General features: G+C 33.6%; 2 protein-coding genes across 2 annotated transcripts in view; one reads left to right on the plus strand and one right to left on the minus strand.

Moving 5' to 3' along the window:
• LOC117119017 (COP1-interactive protein 1-like) overlaps positions 1-4013 on the plus strand; it is a 12079-nt gene extending 8066 nt beyond the window's left edge. The window contains exons 17-25 of the mRNA XM_033263799.1: positions 7-102; positions 543-656; positions 745-846; positions 985-1077; positions 1907-2014; positions 2236-2343; positions 2658-2771; positions 2860-2961; positions 3373-4013. Coding sequence (XP_033119690.1) covers positions 7-102; positions 543-656; positions 745-846; positions 985-1077; positions 1907-2014; positions 2236-2343; positions 2658-2771; positions 2860-2961; positions 3373-3853 — 1318 coding nt within the window. The 3' untranslated portion in view covers positions 3854-4013. The remainder of the gene's footprint in view (positions 1-6; positions 103-542; positions 657-744; positions 847-984; positions 1078-1906; positions 2015-2235; positions 2344-2657; positions 2772-2859; positions 2962-3372) is intronic.
• Positions 4014-6204: 2191 nt separating this feature from the next.
• Positions 6205-20209, minus strand: part of LOC117118956 (serine/threonine-protein phosphatase 2A catalytic subunit beta isoform) — a 17047-nt gene continuing 3042 nt past the window's right edge. Inside the window, exons 2-7 of the mRNA XM_033263698.1 lie at positions 12288-12497; positions 11322-11495; positions 10277-10366; positions 9417-9578; positions 8714-8832; positions 6205-8244 (exon numbers count right to left, since the gene is read on the minus strand). Coding sequence (XP_033119589.1) covers positions 8172-8244; positions 8714-8832; positions 9417-9578; positions 10277-10366; positions 11322-11495; positions 12288-12497 — 828 coding nt within the window. The 3' untranslated portion in view covers positions 6205-8171. The remainder of the gene's footprint in view (positions 8245-8713; positions 8833-9416; positions 9579-10276; positions 10367-11321; positions 11496-12287; positions 12498-20209) is intronic.

A 20209-nucleotide genomic window follows, 5' to 3' on the forward strand; every position in this document is an offset into this window, starting at 1 on the left:
TCACAGGATTGAAGAAGAGAGAAGAATCCATATTCAAGAAATGAAAGTAAAGACTGAGGTACTCGACTCTTTGAAAGTGGAGAATGCTGAAATGAGAAATAAGTAAGTTAAAATTTACTATTATTTTAATAAAGGTTATAGATAAAATATTATATTGATAAAATGTATGAAAATTCAAACTTAGCTACTAAACTCAACCATAGTAACATATTCAAAATTATGTTTTTCTAGAAAGTTATTAATTTAATCCCATCATATCTATTCTACTTATTTAAAAATATTTAGTAAGTGAAAGTATTGTTGAAAACAAAGTTTAAAATATCCTACAATGTACACCAATATAAATGAATTGCTAGATTCTGATGATTTTGATAATTAATTTTATGTCTTTCTCCATGCTGATACAGTTTATCATCTAATGGCATCACAGATATTGGTTATGTTTAGACCTAAAGTGTGAACATTTCGCTAGTTACATCATGGATTAGAGCAATCCAGTCTTCGATTGTAAAGAGTTTGTACAAATCATGTTTTTTTTTCAGAATTTCTAAACGTGAACAAATAATTTACAAATATGAAGATAAAATATTTAATATTGACGATTGTCTGAGAAGTGGAGATGATGAACGGCATTTTGATAAGGTGTACAAAAGAAAGTAAGTAAAACAGTTTCAATCCATTATTGAAGTTCTGTTACCATGTCTATAATCATGGTCACATGATATTTTTGTTGTTATTTACAAGGTGTGGTGCATGCAGAAAAAAATCTAAGGTACTCGCAGCTCTGAGGGACTTGTTGAAGATCAAGAAAAATGTAACTGAAGATACAGGAACTAAATCTCCAAGGTTATTTATTGCTTCCATGCCCAGAAATATAAGAAATGTAAAATAATTAAGCATGAACGAACCAACAGTGATCAAATATATTTAAAAAAATTAGAACAATTGTGACAAAATTTATATAAAAAACTACTATATTTATAGTGTAACTGATGATGAGGACCACGAAGCTAAAATGAACTCAGAACTACCTGTATTACCGATGGCATTAGAAAAAGTCACCAACGAACCTGAAAGGTACAATATTTTAAGCGTATTTATCATTGTAATTTTAGATACATGGGGCATGACATTACAACTCAGCTATGTTTAGCATACGGATTTAAAATTCAATTAAGTCAAAATGTGCCATCTATAATAGATAGGCTTGTACTTGATGGTGATGATTAGTGCTAACGACGGCTCCGATTATGTTTTGAGGATCATGATAATGATGTCTTTATTTGTTAATTTTTACGATGGTATCATAATAATAATAATAATAATAATCACCATATGCCTTATTTGATTTTTATATGATGATAAAGTCCATCTCTTAGATCTAATATTATTTTATCACCGTTTTACGCATAGCGGAAGAGAAGAAAATTGATATTAAGTAGAATAATTGATAATAAAAATTGCATAGGCCTACGCTTTCTATCATTCACCTATTTATTATATTTATATACGTTTACAGTGCCAGAAAGCAAATATGACTGTACTTTCTGCTGCGACCAATTACAGTTCTCTCTAACCCACCTAATGAATAACACTTTTATCAAAACCGTCAGATGTTCTTGCTAAACAAGTTTTATTTTTCTTCAAATATTTTAATTAGAAAAAGAGTCAAGTGAAATACCCTAAGTAAAATAAAACAAAACAGTTGAGTGAATTTGAAATATAAAAAATAGCATGTGCAGTTGATATTCTATAAATGCTGGATTGAATCAGATTTTGTTACAAGCATAGATACCGTTAAATAAAACATGGGTTTTTTCAAACCAAGATTAATTAGATTTCTGATTAAAAACTTGAAAACACTACCAATTTTACCTGTCTAGCTGTCCAATTGCATTTTATTTAGTCTGGAGGAAACCGAATTACAGCGTTCGGAAGATATGAAGATTGAAAATAATGAACTGAGAGAAACAATCAAGATATTGAGTAAGAAAAACGAATCAATGATAAATGCGTGAGTACGATCAATAATATAGAAGAAAGTCTTAAGCTGTTTTATTGATTATTATAATGTTATTGATATCATAAAAAATATCATTCATTTTTAATTACATTATATGCAGATTTGTTATTATGTGTTAAATGTTAATATATAATATTAATTAGATTTCTTATTAAAAACTTGAAAACACTACCAATTTTACCTGTCTAGCTGTCCAATTGTATTTTATTTAGTCTGGAGGAAACCGAATTACAGCGTTCGGAAAATATGAAGATTGAAAATAATGAACTGAGAGAAACAATCAAGATATTGAGTAAGAAAAACGAATCAATGATAAATGCGTGAGTACGATCAATAATATAGAAGAAAGTCTTAAGCTGTTTTATTGATTATTATAATGTTATTGATATCATAAAAATATCATTCATTTTTAATTACATTATATGCAGATTTGTTATTATGTGTTAAATGTTAATAGTTGACTTGTTACCATTATTTTTGAATTATATAATTATCAACAATTTTGTATCAATCATAATAGCCTTCCTGTCGGTACATTTTCTAAATATTGAGAAGACAAAAACTTAGGCTTAAATAGGTGCTGCAAAGAACATGTTTATGCCTAACCAAATCATAATTTCATATTTCTTTTCAGAATTTCTAAACGTGAACAAATAATTTACAAATATGAAGATAAAATATCTAATATTGACGATTGTCTGAGAAGGGGAGATGATGAACGGCATTTTGATAGGGTGTACAAAAGAAAGTAAGTAAAACAGTTTTAAAACATTATTGCGGTTTTATTGCCATAATAATCACTCGTTTTGATCACGTTGTATTTTGTTGTTATTAAGGTGTGGTGCATGTAGAAGAAAATCAAAGGTACTCGCAGCTCTAAGGGACTTGTTGAAAATTAAGAAGAATGTAACTGAAGATACAAAAACGAAGTCACCAAGGTAAGTTACTTTGTCCATACCCAAGAAAAATAAGTACAAGAACGAAGAACAAATATCATGCTTTAAATATTTTAATGTCTGTAGCTGTAGCCTTGTAGTTGTCTTGCACTGCCTGTAACTTAATGCCGTATTAAACAAAATAAAAAATTCAAAGATCAACCAACAGATTGCTATTTAAAATTTCATTAGGATAATGTTGTAATAATATTGAAATAAAATTAAATTAAGTTTTGCCATTGTTACTGATAACAAGTTTCAGTTTATGTTTAATAACCATTAGTATTTTAAGTGTTTTGATATTATTATAAGGAAAACTATTGCGCAGAGAAACATTTACTATTGACACCACAAAAGCTGGGCCGAGCATTTGGATACACTGTAAATTAAACTTGTTGTTTATTACATCCGTAGATTTTATGTCATAGAGTGTAATGGAAATGCTGAAGGAGATGCAGTCAATTTGTCCTGTAAGAAAGAGGGCGAGAAAAATGAAGAGGAAGAGAATGAGAAGGAAGAGGATCAGGAGAGGAGCAGCTGCAGGATTATAAGTCGTGAGGAGAAAAAAGATGAGGACCAGGAGAGAACTAGTAGCTGTAGGAATATGAGGATTCATGAGAAAAACGAGAAAAGGGATAAGGAGGAGGAGGAGGAGGAGGATCAGAAGTGGAAGAGCAGCTCGATGGTAATGAGGATTCGGGAAAAGAGGATCGATGAGGAGGATCAGAAGGGGAGGAGAAGGTGTAGGATTATGAGTCTGGAAGGGAAGAGAAATATGGAGGAACCCAGAAGTTGGAGCAGTTGTAGGATTAACAGTTGCAGTTGCATGGTTAGGAAGAGTCGGGAGGTTGAACAATATGATGAGGATCAGAACAGGAGGAGCGTAGCTATATAAGGAGTTTAGCAGAGTGGAAAGATAATGAGATTGCAGTCGTGTTTTTATAATCATATCGTTTTATGGGGGTTTTCTCTGGTCGATATTAATTTAATATTAGTAATTGAAGTGAAGAATAATGTCCATTACCATAACAATAATAATTTTTTAAAGTATGTGATCAAATGACAATAAGCAATTTGTAAATGTTTTGATTAATAAATATATTCTATTTATCACAATAATGAGGTACTCTTGGTTGTTTATTATTTCGACATTCTTATATGGCGCTCTACGATTAAAAGAGCGTGCCTTACAAAAATTTCAAAAGAAAAACAAAAAACAAACAAGTGAAGGCCAAAACAACAGCTCTATTCAGAATTTAGTCGTTCAGGACTGATTCAACTTTACACTTGACAACATAGCATAATTATGTAGTTTTTCCATGTAGGAATCAATTTCAACATGAAACCTGTGTCGACGCACCTTGGTTCCTATGCAAGCAGTGATTTATATATAATTATACTACATTAGTTTTTTGGTAAACCAGGACAAAACTGTAGTAAATAAATATCTCAAAACAGCTTATAAAAAAAGAAATATTTGAATACCCCGTTCAAAAGGATCAAATGTCTTATCAAGTTGATATGTCCAGAAATGGACTGAAAACACATACTTTTACAGTACAGATGTTTAAAATCCTTAAATTTATTACTAGCCAATTTAAGGTTCTATGTAAAAGTTATTACTAGCCAATTTAAGGTTCTATGTAAAAGAATACAGAAAAGATATTTATTTTTTTAGTTGAGTGGTAAATTGTGGTCACATTAAACATTTCAATTGTAAGTTAATAACAAAATAATTGAATTTTAATACTAATATAACTACCAGGGACAGATATGTGTGCATGTCAACTACAGCAAACTAGAGTGCATACCTCCACCCTGTGCCTGCATGTACCGAACAATACGCAGGCCGTGTATGAGGGTGATTCCAATATTTCCTTTTATGCTCGATGATAAAAAATCGAATTTCCGTGACCTTGACTTTTCTTTCTAAAAGTTAATCATCTTTTTTTTACCATTCCACTAAATTCTATAATGATCCATTCATTAGTTTGTTTTTGTAATCTTGAAGACAGACAGCAAACAGGGGTGAATACATACTGTAATTTCATTGGCGGAGGTAATTAGGCCCTCTAACTTGACATAGGAAAGGCGGCTTGAAATTACCTCGTTTGGCTACTACTGTAATATACATAAAAAAAATGGAAATCACAAAAATAGATGTCAATGACATGCTGCTAACAAGTCGCGGAAGTCTCCCGGAAACCGGGGCGGCCTCCCGCACTCTCACAACCGGCATAGAATCGCCGGGAAAAATAAGCCACCTCCAGCAAATTCAATAAATCGGTTTTCACTACTGTATTACCCTTGTATTATCATTTGTCTCGCGAGTCAGTCTTCTACTGCTTCATAGGAACACTAGAGAAGACTTGGTAGACTATTATACTGGCCTCAATTTGCCAGGTGTTCAATATTTTGTAACACTTGTATTAACAGTCTAAAAGTGGAATTAATACATGCACCGTAAACAGTTTCGAACTCTGCTCCACTATAAAACCATTGTCTGTGAAAGAGGTGGGATCACTAGGCCCTCCTAAAATTTTAAACACTCTGTATTTAATAGTGTGGATATAACTAACTGCATATGATGGTCGTCGCCCGACGTGATTCCATGGAAAATGCAGGGCCATGACATGTGTGCAGCGGATTGTTTTTTAATGGTGATCCGTTCAGACTGCAACCGACAATCAGCTGACAACGTTGCATCGTCTAGCAGTCACAAGGAGCAGAATTGGATGCGTTGTATGATGCAGTGTGCCCGGCTTACACCACAGAAAGTATCAGTACAGGTACAGTATTTCTATTAGCAGTAGATATTAGCAGATAGAAAGCCTACTATTTTGCACAAGATTCTCATTTCACACTCACACCTAACCCTAAGAATGACAAATTTGGCAAAATAAACACTTTGTTACTACTATTCCATCATCATTGTCAACTCCCATCATTAATCATTACAGTATAATCATTTTCAAAACAAAATTTATTGACAAAAAAGAAGATCGACGTTTCGAGTCCATCATGGACACATTCTCAAGATCAAGTGAACAACAATATGACACATTCTCACTTGATCTTGAGAATGTGTCCATGATGGACTCGAAACATCGATCTTCTTTTTTGTCAATAAATTTTGTTTTAAAATTATATAGTAAACGTCTGCTGATTCGTAGATAATCATTATCTTAAATTATAACATTATCTCAACTTACTAGACATGAACAAGAAATTTCAAGACAATTCAAATAGAGTATCTCACATTTATTTACGACAGAAATAGAATTTGTATGCACATTTTTGAAAGGCCCTGGTTGCATTCTACATGAAGCCACTGTCCAGTTCACACTGCCACGCTATCTTGCATCTTTAAAATTTAATCACATATCATGCAAGCTATTACAACCAATAATTAGCTAGAAATAAAAATCAACACAATTTGTAAATGATGTGGAACAAAATAATTACACTGAAATGAACTTACATACTGTTATTACTGAATGAAAAACGTTTTTATACCGTTTCTGTACCCTTGTTCCAATCAGAAGCTAATGAAATTAAAACTATTTGCTTATTTATGGAAATAGAATGTAATAAAAATTCATCCGGACAACATCTATTTGGCAAAGCTGACTGCAACAATACCCTTAAACACAATTTAAGCGTAATGTTTATGATAAGCACCCAATCTAATGCAATCCTAACTGTCTGACTGATTAAATTACAAACATTAAATTTATCCAGTGATGATCAATTTGAGTGGAAAACATTAACGGTAAGCAATCACATTTTTGACAATGTCAAATTTCCTGATACATTTATATAACCAATGTTGCATTCGACCTAAAATAGGACCTTGATGAAATATAGTTTATTGTCAAATAAACATCAAAATATAATAATTTTAAAATTTTGAATATGTACTTATAAATTGGGGGTTTTAGAACATAATCCATTCTTTAAAAATGTAACCAAATGATTAACTGGTATAAATGAATTTCAGGAATGAACGAATTATGCTACATACCTACTTCTTCAGAATAAAATTCTAATGTTAACGTAACAATGATGGTGAAATTAGCAAAAAAACCCACAAAACAAGTAACAACAGTTTTCCCACTCAAGAGTTCCTCAAACAGTATTGCATTGGCTTAAGTAAGGTAATCTAAATACAGTATAAGCAATTTAATAATAAATTAACATGTGACGCTGCTACCTTCCTTCAGAGTCATCCTTGTAGATTGTTCTGATGGGAAACTGAAAAATGGCATAGATTCAAAATGGAGGTCAAACCAATTTTATAAAAAGTTAACACAATATGCGATCATTTTTGTACATGGAACCCTTAGATTTTTAAATTTTTGAAAATATAATATTGTTTATAACCAAATGTTAAACTCGCAATTTGAACAATTCCTTATTCAGAAAATATTAGAATTACTAAACTTTTCCTTGCAATTTATCAATCTTAAGCAGTAAATGTCTTATATCAAAACAATTTCAATCTATAAATATACACAGACAATGGGGATTTAACAAGCACAATGAAAAATGAGATTTTGCAGATGCTGTCAACTAATCAGTGTATGTTTTACCATCAAGTAATGCTATTAAACATAAATAATTCACATTAGCAACATAGGCATTAATATACTAGCAAGAACATTACACAATCTTCATGGAGCAGCAGTCCATATAATTTTTGCTTCACTTACATTACACCAATAACATTTTAAAAACCATTCTATGAATTCTGGTGTAGGAAGACAGCTTCAAGTTGTGCAATTTCACCCTGGGCCTTGCTATATTGGGTAACGGAAAGATGGGGAGTGAGGGTATGAGAATGGGTAATTAACATACAACCACAGTACAAATACCTGACACAATTACAAATTCTTTTCTCATCTCACTCGGAACAAACCAAACCTCACAACAAAACGCTGAATCATGATGAATAGATACTAAACAGTTTAACTACTTGTTACCACTTGAACTAGATATATTTTTTTATGAAATCTGGACAGGTTGCCAAGTGTCTTCTAATGTTGCTTAATAGAAACATTGTCGATAATAAAACTGCTCCCCATACTATTAATTTGTTTTCCTTCATTATAAGATGACTTCTCATCTGAATTTGATTTCAAACGGCAACTTAAGGATCTTGTACAAATGTAATTTTGGGACTTAGGATTGTCACACAGCCCTTGATGTGGGCTTTAGAGGAAGTAGTCAGGTGTACGGCGTGTCACATGTGGTTCTCCTCTGCGTGGTGCTGGATCAAACTGTAAGCTGTATTAAAAAAACAAAAACATATTACCTAGTTATACAGTTAAGGCAATTCTATAAGGAAAACTAAAAATGAAACAACCATAGCACACAAGTACTTAACTAGCACACACTGGTTATATTATTGTCTTTTTGTATTTTTTAATCCAGTTCTAGCCACTGCTTATGTGAATAGGCATATAATAAAAGTATGTCAGCAAGTTATTAGGAGAAAGCGGTCATGCTTAAGGCATGATAAAGGCACTTTACAATAAATTTTAATGTAAATTGCTGGATGGCTGCTTGAATGTTGTCACAATAACTTGTTGGATGGCTGTTTTTTAATAAATTTTAATGTAAATTGCTGGATGGCTGCTTGAATGTTAAGTCACAATAACTTGTTGAATGGCTGCTTTTTAATTGCAAATCACACTGCAATGTGAAAATACTGGACAGCTGGTGTAAGAATAAAACAATTGCAATGTTTACTTACAATGAATATTTAAGGGCATCATCAAGTTCCATGATTGCAGCTTGGTTTCCACATCTGTAACAGTAGTTAGGTGCACTGAAAATGGTGACCACATTACGATCATGGCACCAATTATATCCCTGAGGGAAAAAAAATTAAAATTAATAAATTGTATTAAAGCTTTGAAGTAGATGGATCAAATGCTAATCTTGCTTGTCTCAATTTCCAGTTCAAATCCTCCATAATTTTTATCAAACAAGTACAGCTTAGCTCAGTCGGCTAAACTGGCAGTAGCCAATGTGTGCGCTTAACCGTGGAGGTCTCTTGGTTCCATCGCTGCTCTCCTTGTATTTCAGCTGGAGGACTGAAATGCAAGTTACAATAGCGCAACGTCTTTCAGGTAAGACGCTTAAGCCATTGGTCCCGCGTGCATTATGACCCATGTGCATGTTAAAGAACATGCACTCTTCGCTAAAAAGTGGGGGTTTCCTCCTGGTGTACTGCCCAATTCATAACCAAAAGGACCCTACTGGAAACATGTCTTTAGACTTAGTGGGTTATCCTTGGTGGGATTCACACCATAAATACTCTTTCTCCTCCATTCTCAATTCTCATCCCAGACTGAAGAGACTGTTTAAAGAGTCCGGCTATATTGGCAAAAAATATGACCAGTATATAATTTATTATCAGTGTAGATGTTAATGACCAACACTGCTTGGCCTACCTCCATGACTAGCTGATGTGCCCTTGATATAAGTGTAAGTCCATTGGTATGATTGAAAGTTTCTGAAATGTCCTGTCCAAAAGTATATCCAGCTCCACGTGGGGATATACCCCAGCCACCACGGTCATCAGGGTCAGACCACAGAAGGTCACACATTGGTCCCTGTTAAAAAAAGGTTTAATAGTGCATTCAGTTTGCCACGGTTCTTATGGCACGGGAATTCATGATATTTAAAATTATTTACTACACTTTTTAATAATATACAAATATCATTTTTATTTTACAATTTGTGTATATTGCTTGAATAGTTTAAATTTTAAAAAACCCTTTAATATTCAATTTAAACATTGAATAGCTCACTTTAAAAATTGCTTACTCATATTTTATTAAGTTAGTTCCTTTAAAATAAAAAACATTATAGAAAAAAAATATTCCTACTAATATATAAGTAATACCATTTTATAATTTTGCATATATACTCCCTAAATTTCTTCGGTGTAAAATGATTTTTTAAATCTTTGACTTGATTAAACTTCAAAGTGATATCTTATTTGATTTTTATAAATAAACAATTTGAAGATTTTCCTGAAGATTTTTCATGAATTGTTATCCTGCCACATCTTTAGAAAGATCAAATAAGTTTACTAACATCAAAAGAAAAAGTGACATAATACAGGGAAAAATACTGTCAACATCGCTTAATACTACTATGATAAATACATTATTATAAACATTATATTATATTCTCTCATATTAAGGTGAATTCAAATTTCCTTTTTTTTGATAGGGCTTAAAGTTGTCAAAGAAGTTGTGTTATATTTATTACTATATTAATACACTACACGAAAAAATTAACATACCTCATGTGGGACTTCTTGTAATCGATCCAATGCTCTAATGTGATCAAGTGTGTCAATCGAAGGAGATAGTCCACCGTGCAAACAGAATATCTAATGACATGGGAAAAAAATAGGAATCTAAGTACAATTACTGTACAACTATCTCTTTATATTGATTAAATTCCTTACCATATATTTGGTCATTTAACAACGTAAAAGTATGGATATTTAAGAGAATGAACATGTTCTAGGCTATAACATAGAATGAATGTTACTCCAAATAGGTTAATTAACGCACAATAAATATAAAAGATGCGGTTTTTATGCAATATATTTCAATTACAATTATCAATAATTCTGAACTGATCAATAAAAAAAAAGTTTATTTAAAAAAAATGATGGAATTGTAAATATATATTTTTATAATGTATAAATATATACTTTTTAAATATATAATTAATTTGTATTTTAAAGATAACTTGTTACATCATGCAAGAAAATAAGTTTAAGCAAAGGCTGGCTTAGTGGGATGTCAGACCAAGATATGGCCTAGGTAGCTGTTCTCTCTGCTCTTAATTTGATGCTCGAGTAAAGAATGATTTATTCGCTGAAATATTGTTTTTGATAGGCTATTGAATCATAGGGCAATTGTTGAAACGCATCTGACACCTCGCAAAAAGATGGTCCTTTTCGTTCTGTTCATACACTAGGGAGTCCCCGGGTATAATTCCACCCCCTAAAATTGGGCCAATTTCACATTCATGGAGATGGGATTATACCCGGAGAACTACGGACTAATATTCCCTTCATCACACTGGCAAGTAGAGGATACTTCTTACATTGTAATTTTTTTTTCTTAAATTCTGAAAATAGGGACGCCCCATGTTTTGATGTTTTTGACATGGAAAATCGGGACGATATATATATATATTTAATTTAGCTTAAATATATATTGAACGGTTTCTGAAAATTTATGACAGTAACTAAAAAGGAACACATTAGCAAATACTGTAGCTACAGTATTTGAAGCTACTGATTCTACATCGAAGAAATAGTAAATTCTTACCTGACCATCAACAAGAGCTGTGAGAGGAAGAAAATCGAAGAGATCTGTGAAGTATTTCCACACATTTGCATTACCATATTTCCTTAAACATTCATCATAGAAACCATAAACTTGTGTGATTTGTCTGCTTTCATGGTTTCCTCTGAGGATGGTAATTCGCTCTGGAAAACGCACCTGCACGAGACAGCAAATCAAAGATTTAGGCCTTCAAATCATGCAAACATCAAATTCTAAATATGGACAGTTCTGAAAAATTCCTTAGAATCTTGCAAAAAGATAAATTCTATATTTTAAGAGCAATCTTTTATAATGAAAAGGCAGTCATTTTGGAATGAAACCGATCAGAACAAAAGTAATGTAAAAATTTAGGGGGAAAAAAAACTTAATTGAGTTAAGAAACAAGCTGATATTTTTAAATTGTATTGCAATATTATATTAACTACATAGGATGAGTGAATACCAATGTACACTTTCTTTATATTTTCTTCTGCTTCCTGTACATTCTCATCTTTTTCTGGCTTTTGTCTGTAAGAATACTAATTACCTCCACCAAGAAGGTTCACCCCTGTCTGTTAGCAAGATTACGCAAAAACTAAGGAATAGATCATCATACAATTCACTGAAATGGTACAAAGTAATCTAAGAGGTGACGTACAGTATGGGAAAAGGTCAAAGAACAAGGTCAAGGTAATTAAAAATTTTTACTGTCAAGCATATTGAAAATAATGGAATTGCCCATCATACACGGCCTGCATATTGTTCAGTATTCAGACACCGTGAGGAAAATAATGGAATCACCCATCATACATGGCCTATTGATATAGAAAGTTGAAGAATGCCTAAAACAAGTTATAAGGGTAGCAATTAAATATACAATACAATGATCACTGATAATAATAAAAATACTAAAATCGATAAGTACAGCAGGATAAAAAAAAATTACTATAGGATCCACTTGCAACTTACTTTCAGAGTAACTAAAAGGGTGACAGTTTCAACGGAGTAATAGCCTCGATCAACATAATCGCCCATAAATAAGTAATTTGTATCTGGTGATTTTCCACCAATTCTAAACAGTTCCATCAAATCATGGAACTGACCATGAACATCTCCACACACTGTCACTGGGCATTTCACTTCTTGTACATTAGATTCCTTTGTCAGAATTTCCTTAGCCTGGAATAAAGAATAGTATTTTTGCAATAAACGTAATAATGTAAAGCGCATAGAGGTTAGTTTACAATATGCGCTATATAAATCGACAATTATTATTATTATTAAGTTATCTTATTTTCAAAGATCTTTTTACAAAGCCATTTAGAACTAATTTGCCTACAGCAATGCTTTGTAGATTTTTACTGATCACTAAGGGGGTGCTTCCAGGGTATTTCCCCAAGCTCAATGGTTCAAGATGTGTGAAAAGAGATACACATTGTAACCAGCACTTAGGCAAAATGATTATTGTCCACAAATGTAATATGGCACCACCATTATTGGTAATTTTACATAATTTTAAATAAACTACTTTCACGATCTTTGTCTCTAAAATGTAATTTGTTAGGGTACTATCTGTGTATACAGTAAGTCAACATTTTTTGTTGGATTTGCAAGTTTCTGATTTCATTTACATGGTCCAGCTTCACTTGTAGACCCGTGCCAACTCCTCCATCTGCCGCAGAGGTACATTATACGATTTTACAATGCTTTGAACATGTAATTTTAGACATATTTTATTGTGACAACATTTACGTTTGTCTTCATTTGGCATCAAAAAAACTTCATGCCTGGCATGGTTCTAAATGATAGAATTTGTCTAGCCTTGACTTGTTCAAATTTGCCAGAGTAGTGATGGAGTGCAACCAAGTCATTCTTTTGGAGATTTGAAACTTTAGTCTACTATAAAGATTAACAGATTTCAGTAAATGGTACTGACAGACACAATGTACACAGATGTTATTGTTGGATATCTACTATACACACATTTCAAATGTAACGTAATATGAATCACGCAATATTTTGTTTATGTTATGAATCAATTACAATAATGCTTATCTTCAACATCAAGTTCAAAGTTCAATGTACAGTAGGCATACTGCACATTAGGCAAAAATCGTAATTTGTTCCTTTCACTAAATTATTTACCGGGGAAGATGCAGGATTTGGCGGAAGGGGTTGTGTGAAATTTTGAGAATATGGAACTCTAAGTGCCCAGAAATTGCAATCGCATACCAGATTAATTTCATTTATTTGGTGGTAAGGAAGCGTGTGAGTCCACAACACCTCAGCTCTACCAAGTTTGGGACTGAGGTGCAAACATTTTTTTTTTGAGAATATGGACCTCTTCAGTAGGTGTCCGGAAATTGCACTCTCATACCAGATTTAATATAATTTATCTTCGCATCAACAATATAACAATTTTTTTCTTAACACAATTTAGGGGGTGTACTCGCACCATCTGCACCCTCCTGCATCAACCCCAGATTAATATGAAAGTTAATTTAACATATTGTAGATTAAAGGATGTGATTTTGTTTTGAAACTACAGTACCTAAAAGCATGTGTGAATGACTTAACCTTTATCTTATTATTTTTACATAATTTTTTATTACTGAAGCTACTGTAATCTCCAATGACGATCAATATGGGATGATCTGAGTGGAAATGACTAATACCCGATTCACACGTGAAGTTAAATTTAACAAAAAGTAACAAATTGTAACCGAGCGATCTCCCGAGTTATTCCTACCGAGATAAAAAGCATTCACACGCGTCTGTAAGGTAATGCCAAGTATTCAATGAACCATTTTTCCCCTACTGCGATATAGGTCTAGTCTAGGCCTAGTTGAGAACCCCTGTCACAGATGGACTGTTGAACTCACCATCACAGTAAACATTCGAAGCAATCAATATCCTTAACAATTGCTGTACTACTACTATTAAACTAGGCATAGCTTCCAACGTTTCTGTCTCGGACTCTTGTAATACTAGCCTAGTAATAGTACTAACACCATCCCGACGTTCATTTTATGTATATCTTCTTCTTCTACCATTACTAATTAACATCAATAACAAGGGTAATTCATTCATCATTTAGAAAAAATAGAGCCTATCTATTTCTAGTGGATCAGAATCGTATACAGAAGGAAGAAAATTCAAAGAACCCCGTGAAACAGTAGATTGTTGTTGTGTTGAAATCCCTGCGCATGCGCAGATCCATCCATGTTACATCTCGGAAGCTTTACCAGCCTCAGCGAGGCTGGTAAAGATTACCGAGACGTTCCGAGATTTTACAAGGATATTACACGGAGGTACTTTCACACGTGCCGTAAAATGTTACTTTTGGTTACATTTTGTTACATTTGGTAAGATTTTTGTACGTGTGAATCGGGTATTACAGTAGTGTAGGCTTACTCCAACTCAAGGCTCACAGAATGACCTACCTACTCTAATTTTAGAGTGGAAAGAGACAAAATATTATCTGAACTTGGAAATAATACAGTAAGTTCGAATTTCTTAACGGATGAAACCACTGTCCGCAACTATTTTAGGAAACTTAAAACATCGAAAGCACCTGGCCCAGATAAAGTACTGCCTAGGGTATTAAAAGTCTGTGCTGACCAGTTATCTTCAGTTTTTTCCAGGTTGTTTAATTTTTGATAGTCCCCAAAATATGGAAGAAATCATGTATTGTTCCAATACCCAAGAGACCAGTGATCAGTGAGATGAACGATCTCCGTCCAATAGCTCTTACATCTGCGGCGATGAAAGTACTTGAGAAAATTGTAATTAATGTGTTTAAACCCTTTGTTAAAAATTATATGGATCCCCTGCAATTTGCTTACTGCAGTAATCGTTCCACTGAAGATGCACTTCTTAAAAATGATAGATTGTATTCCCATTTGGAGCATGTGAGCAAGGGCCACTCGGTGCGACTGATGTATTTTGATTTTTCGTCAGCTTTCAACACCTTTCAACCACATATTTTGGCCACTAAACTCATTAATATGAATGTTCCACCATATCTTATTACTTTCATTTTAAACTATTTGACAAATCGACCACAGTATGTAAGAATCGGTAATATTATTTCTGACACCCTATATTGCAGTACTGGTGCCCCGCAAGGCACCGTACTTGCTCCGTTTCTATTCACTATTTACACTGCTGACTTTAGATCAGCTAATGAATGTCCAACAATTAAATATGCTGATGATACGGTAATCTTGGGTCTAATTAGGAAGGACGACCTGTCTTTTTATATTTCAGAAATTCAAAGGTTTGTGTCTTATTGTAAAGATAACTTTCTTGAAATTAATAGAGAAAACGAAAGAAATGGTGATTGATTTTCGAAAAAAGCGGGTTAAGGGAGAAAGTATCATTATTGAAAATAAAGAAATAGCACAAGTTACATCGTATAAATATCTGGGGGTAATCTATGATAATCAACTGTCGTGGGGAATTTTCTGTGACCATTTAGTTAAGAAACTTAATGTGAGAATGTTTTGCTTTAGGAAACTTAATTCTTTTCAGGTCAGGAAGGAGATAATGCTGTCATTTTATAATTCTATTATTCTCGGATTACTTTGTTACTGCTTAGTTTGTTGGGGTGGGAATATTTCACAAGGTGATAGGGACAGATTACAGAAGTTTGTTAACAGGTTTGGGAAGATTATCGGTTCGGAACTGCAATCGGTGCACTCAGTCTACGAAGAACGACTAGTTAATAAGTTTGATAACGTGATGTCTGACGAAAGTCACTCGTTACATTCAACTATTGCTAGTTGCGTTATACAACGCAGCGGTAGACTGAGGGTACCGGCTGCTAACACGAACCGTTATTCTAACTCATTCATTGCGAGGGGCATTTACCTATTTAATAGTAGATATGTAAGATAGTTATTATTTATTGCATTGAATTACTTTTCCTGCTTAATTTATTGAAAGAGAGATGTAATTTCCAAGGATTTGGATTAATAAAGTGATGTCTATGTCTATGTCTACCAAACTCTCGGGGCAACCAAATATTTACAGGCAGCTACATTTTACGTACCTCCAGATGATGGACAACCTATTTAAATCTCTAAAAACAGACATCATAATAGTAATTGTGAAACAAGTGTTTAATGTTCTGACAACATAGATTACGAAACTGGAAGATCAAATTTTTAGCTGCCAATACTCCATTGGTTTGTGTATTAGTAAAGTGTAATGTAAAGGCAACTCGGTGGCTTATCCCCCCTGATATTTCAATGTGGTCAAACCAGATATAGAGCCGTATGATCAAATTCAGACACTGCCGACTACTGGTACTGGGTATTTATACAGTATTCCGCCTTTCCCTTGCGCCTACAAAAAGCAAGCCAAGCATCAATTAGTTAGAAAAACAGTGGCAGTCATAAATTGGTCATCATTCTGAAACTATGCAATGCAATACTCATTAAACCATGTTTGTTGTATATTTTGTTTTTGAGCTGAACTTGTTATTAAGGTACACTTTTTACCAAATTTATACCAAGTCTGTACCAAACTCTAGGCCTGGCCTGCCCGAAGGGCAATCAAATATTGTACTTAAAAATTCTGCCCTGCAATCATTATAAAAAAGGTTGACACTGTCACTTCCTTATTTATAAGGAAGTGAAATAATGTTTTTATGTTATAAATTTAGTTCTATAATCTGAAACACGATTTGTGACTGGTTTGGCTCGTCTTTGCCACATATAAGTTACTTTAAATTGAGTACAGTAGAGACTTTATGCATAATATACACACACGCACCCACTGTGGTTAGAGGTCCAGTACCAGAACCAGGGTATTGCTAAACCCCACAAACCTCATCCAAACCTTGTGATAGTGATTGAATCATGTAGTATAGGACTCAACTTGGTATCTCAATAACAAAAAAAATCATAATTTAATGTTCCTCACAACCTATTTTTGGGGTAAAAAGGCCATTTTTAACAAACAAATTGCTAAACCACGTAAACCCCCCAAAACACAGTGCGAATCAGCAAGTACCGGTACATGTCTGGACAGGTATTCCACAAGATCCACCAGAATTTCAATTTTGTGAAGAAAGCGGCCTAAAAATTCAAATGCCAGTTGATTCATCACCCACTGATTTTTTGGAGTTTTTCTTACACCAGAACTTATTAATTTGATGGTTACAGACACTCACAACTAAATTAATAAAAACAGACCTTTGCAATGCAGTTCACAGCTGAATTTATGGCACGATACTGATGCTGTTGAAATGAAAAAGTTTCTTGGATTATTAGTTCACTTGGGGCCTAACGATAGACCGAAATTGGAGCATTATTGGAGCACCAATATTATCTTGTACAAAAATCCATTAGTCACGCAACCGCTATCAATTATTGTTGCAGTTCTGGCATTTTGTTGACAATGAAGAGCTCCATGATGTTGATGATCGCTTGCATAAGGTACGGCCATTACTCGATTATTTCAATAATATGATGGACAATATTTACTACCCAAGGAGGAATTTGTGTATCGACGAGTCCATGCTGCTTTGGCGAGGAAGGTTGTTGTTCCGTCAGTACATCAAAAATAAGCGGCACAAATATGGAATCAAATTTTAAGAATTATGTGAGTCACAGGGTCTCATTCTCAAAATCCGCATATATTCTGGAGCAGGGTTTATTACAGATGATGCTGGTGTTGGAAAAACAGGGGCAATCGTGCTTGAACTGATGGATGGGTTCCTAGACAAGGGCCATAATTTATACACAGATAATTACTAAAACTCAGTGGGACTCACGAAGGTCCTTACTCAACGTTCAACATACATGTGGAACACTAAGAACAGACAGAAAGGACAACCCAAAAGACGTCATAAAAAAAAATTTTAAGAAAGGAGAGTGTGTATGGATACGATCTGACTCAGTGGTGGTATGTAAATGGAAGGATAAGCGAAATGTGCATACTATAAGTATGGTTCAAGTGGAAAATCGAAATCATAAGTTTCGGAAAAGCCAAATATAGTTAGAGACATTACAATATGGGCATGTCTGGGATCGACAGATCAGACCAGATGTTGTCATATTATTCATCTCTACGCAAGACCATTCAATGGTACAAGAAGATCGGGCTTCATATCCTTGAAATGTGCATTATAAATGCGCATATTCTGTACACCGACACCAGTCAAAACCTGAAGTCACTTTTGCAGTTCTGTGATAATATAACAGCGAATTTGTTAGGAGATGTTCGGGAGCCACTCCTTCCTGTTCCAGCTGATGCTAATGCTCTCCACTTCCTTGAATATTTGGAACCTACGGAGTCCAAGGAAAAGCCAACTAAAAGATGTGTTGTTTGCAAAAAGGCTAGCATTAGATGAGAAACCCGCTACTCTTGTAGTGTATGTCCCAGAAAACCTGCTCTTTGTGTAGTTGGGTGCTTCAAAGAATATCATTCATAAACAATGGATTAATCAAAACTTTAAATTCAATAAAGCAATATAAAAATTGAAAATTTTCAATTATGAAAAATTGAACAGTGAATTAGTAGTTCTATTCCTGTAATGCCTTTCTAGTAGGCCTACCAATAGTTACGATGTGAAATTCAAAACTTGAATTAAAATGTTATGTTATTTTCTATTTTACAGAAATAAATTTGTGTAATGTTTAGAAAATTAATAGTTACTAAAGGTGATTATATGTTCAATTTAAAATTTATTGGCATCATAAAAAGCAAAACACTAATCATACTATAGCAAATTAACAAGAGTTTATAAATGATTTCTAATGGAGAAAGGAGGGTGGTGAACTAAACATAAATGAAAATGTGACGTTATTTGAAATGAAAATTGGATGGTATTTGATGTTATTGATTTTACCGAACTAAAGTTAAGTTATTGTTGAGAAAATAAAACAATTGGAAATGTTTTAGTTTATATGAATACATTTATTTTGAAATCGTGCTATCACATATAAACATAAAAAGCACACATTCTCAACACCATCATCATGTGGAATATAATGTATACACCTGTAGTTATAAATTTTAAAAACAGTAAATGTTTCTAGAATAGTCTAAAACACATAATCATGACAGCTATTGCATTATTTCCCTTGTTATAGTGCATCGGAAATGCGATTATTATGGATAAAGGGCGCCACCACATTTTGTCATCTTTTACACTGCCTGCAATAAAACACAACAAACATACGGAAGTTATTTCAACATTAAAACGTCTAGGTGTATCTTCCCTGAACTACCCCCGAAGAAGCTTAAGTTTACGATGTACGCATGTGGGGTTGAGAAACGTTATAAAGGTATACTGTTTTTGACGAGTATACTCGTCACTGGGGCGCATTCTGCAACACCCGGTTGGCGAGTATACTCGTCACTGGCAATCAACGTGTTAAAAAGTCATTATTCAACAACACACGATTGAGTCGATGGTAAAGCAACGCACCTGGGAAATCCCTGAATTGGTTGAATGAATTTTTGTTAACAGTTTACGACAGGGTTATAATTTTACCATCCTTATTAAATATACTAAATTTGCTACAGTAGTATGTGTTTCAATCCTTAATAGATCATTGAATCATTTTGAAGAGCTAGAAATAAGCCTATTTGTTTTCTTTTCACTGTACTCGCGTCATGACCACAACGTACAAACGAGGGTGTTTACAGTATTCCACATGCTCTCTGAATTCATACTTTGTAGACACATGCACAGCATGGTATTTCATTCAAATTAACTGCCAATGTTGTTTTTGTTAGTGTTTGAATAAAACATTAAAAATATTTGTCTTGTCTTACTTTATTCGTAATGACAAATGTCTTACAGAAAATACACGCATACAGGGATGTCACCACGCTGGTCGGCGGTGGACGGGCCCGTCCAGCACTCAACATTTCCG

This window comes from Anneissia japonica, unplaced genomic scaffold (genome assembly GCF_011630105.1).
Source record: "Anneissia japonica isolate Jap-2015-1 unplaced genomic scaffold, ASM1163010v1 scaffold1826_len1998817_cov189, whole genome shotgun sequence".
NCBI lineage: Eukaryota > Metazoa > Echinodermata > Crinoidea > Comatulida > Comatulidae > Anneissia > Anneissia japonica.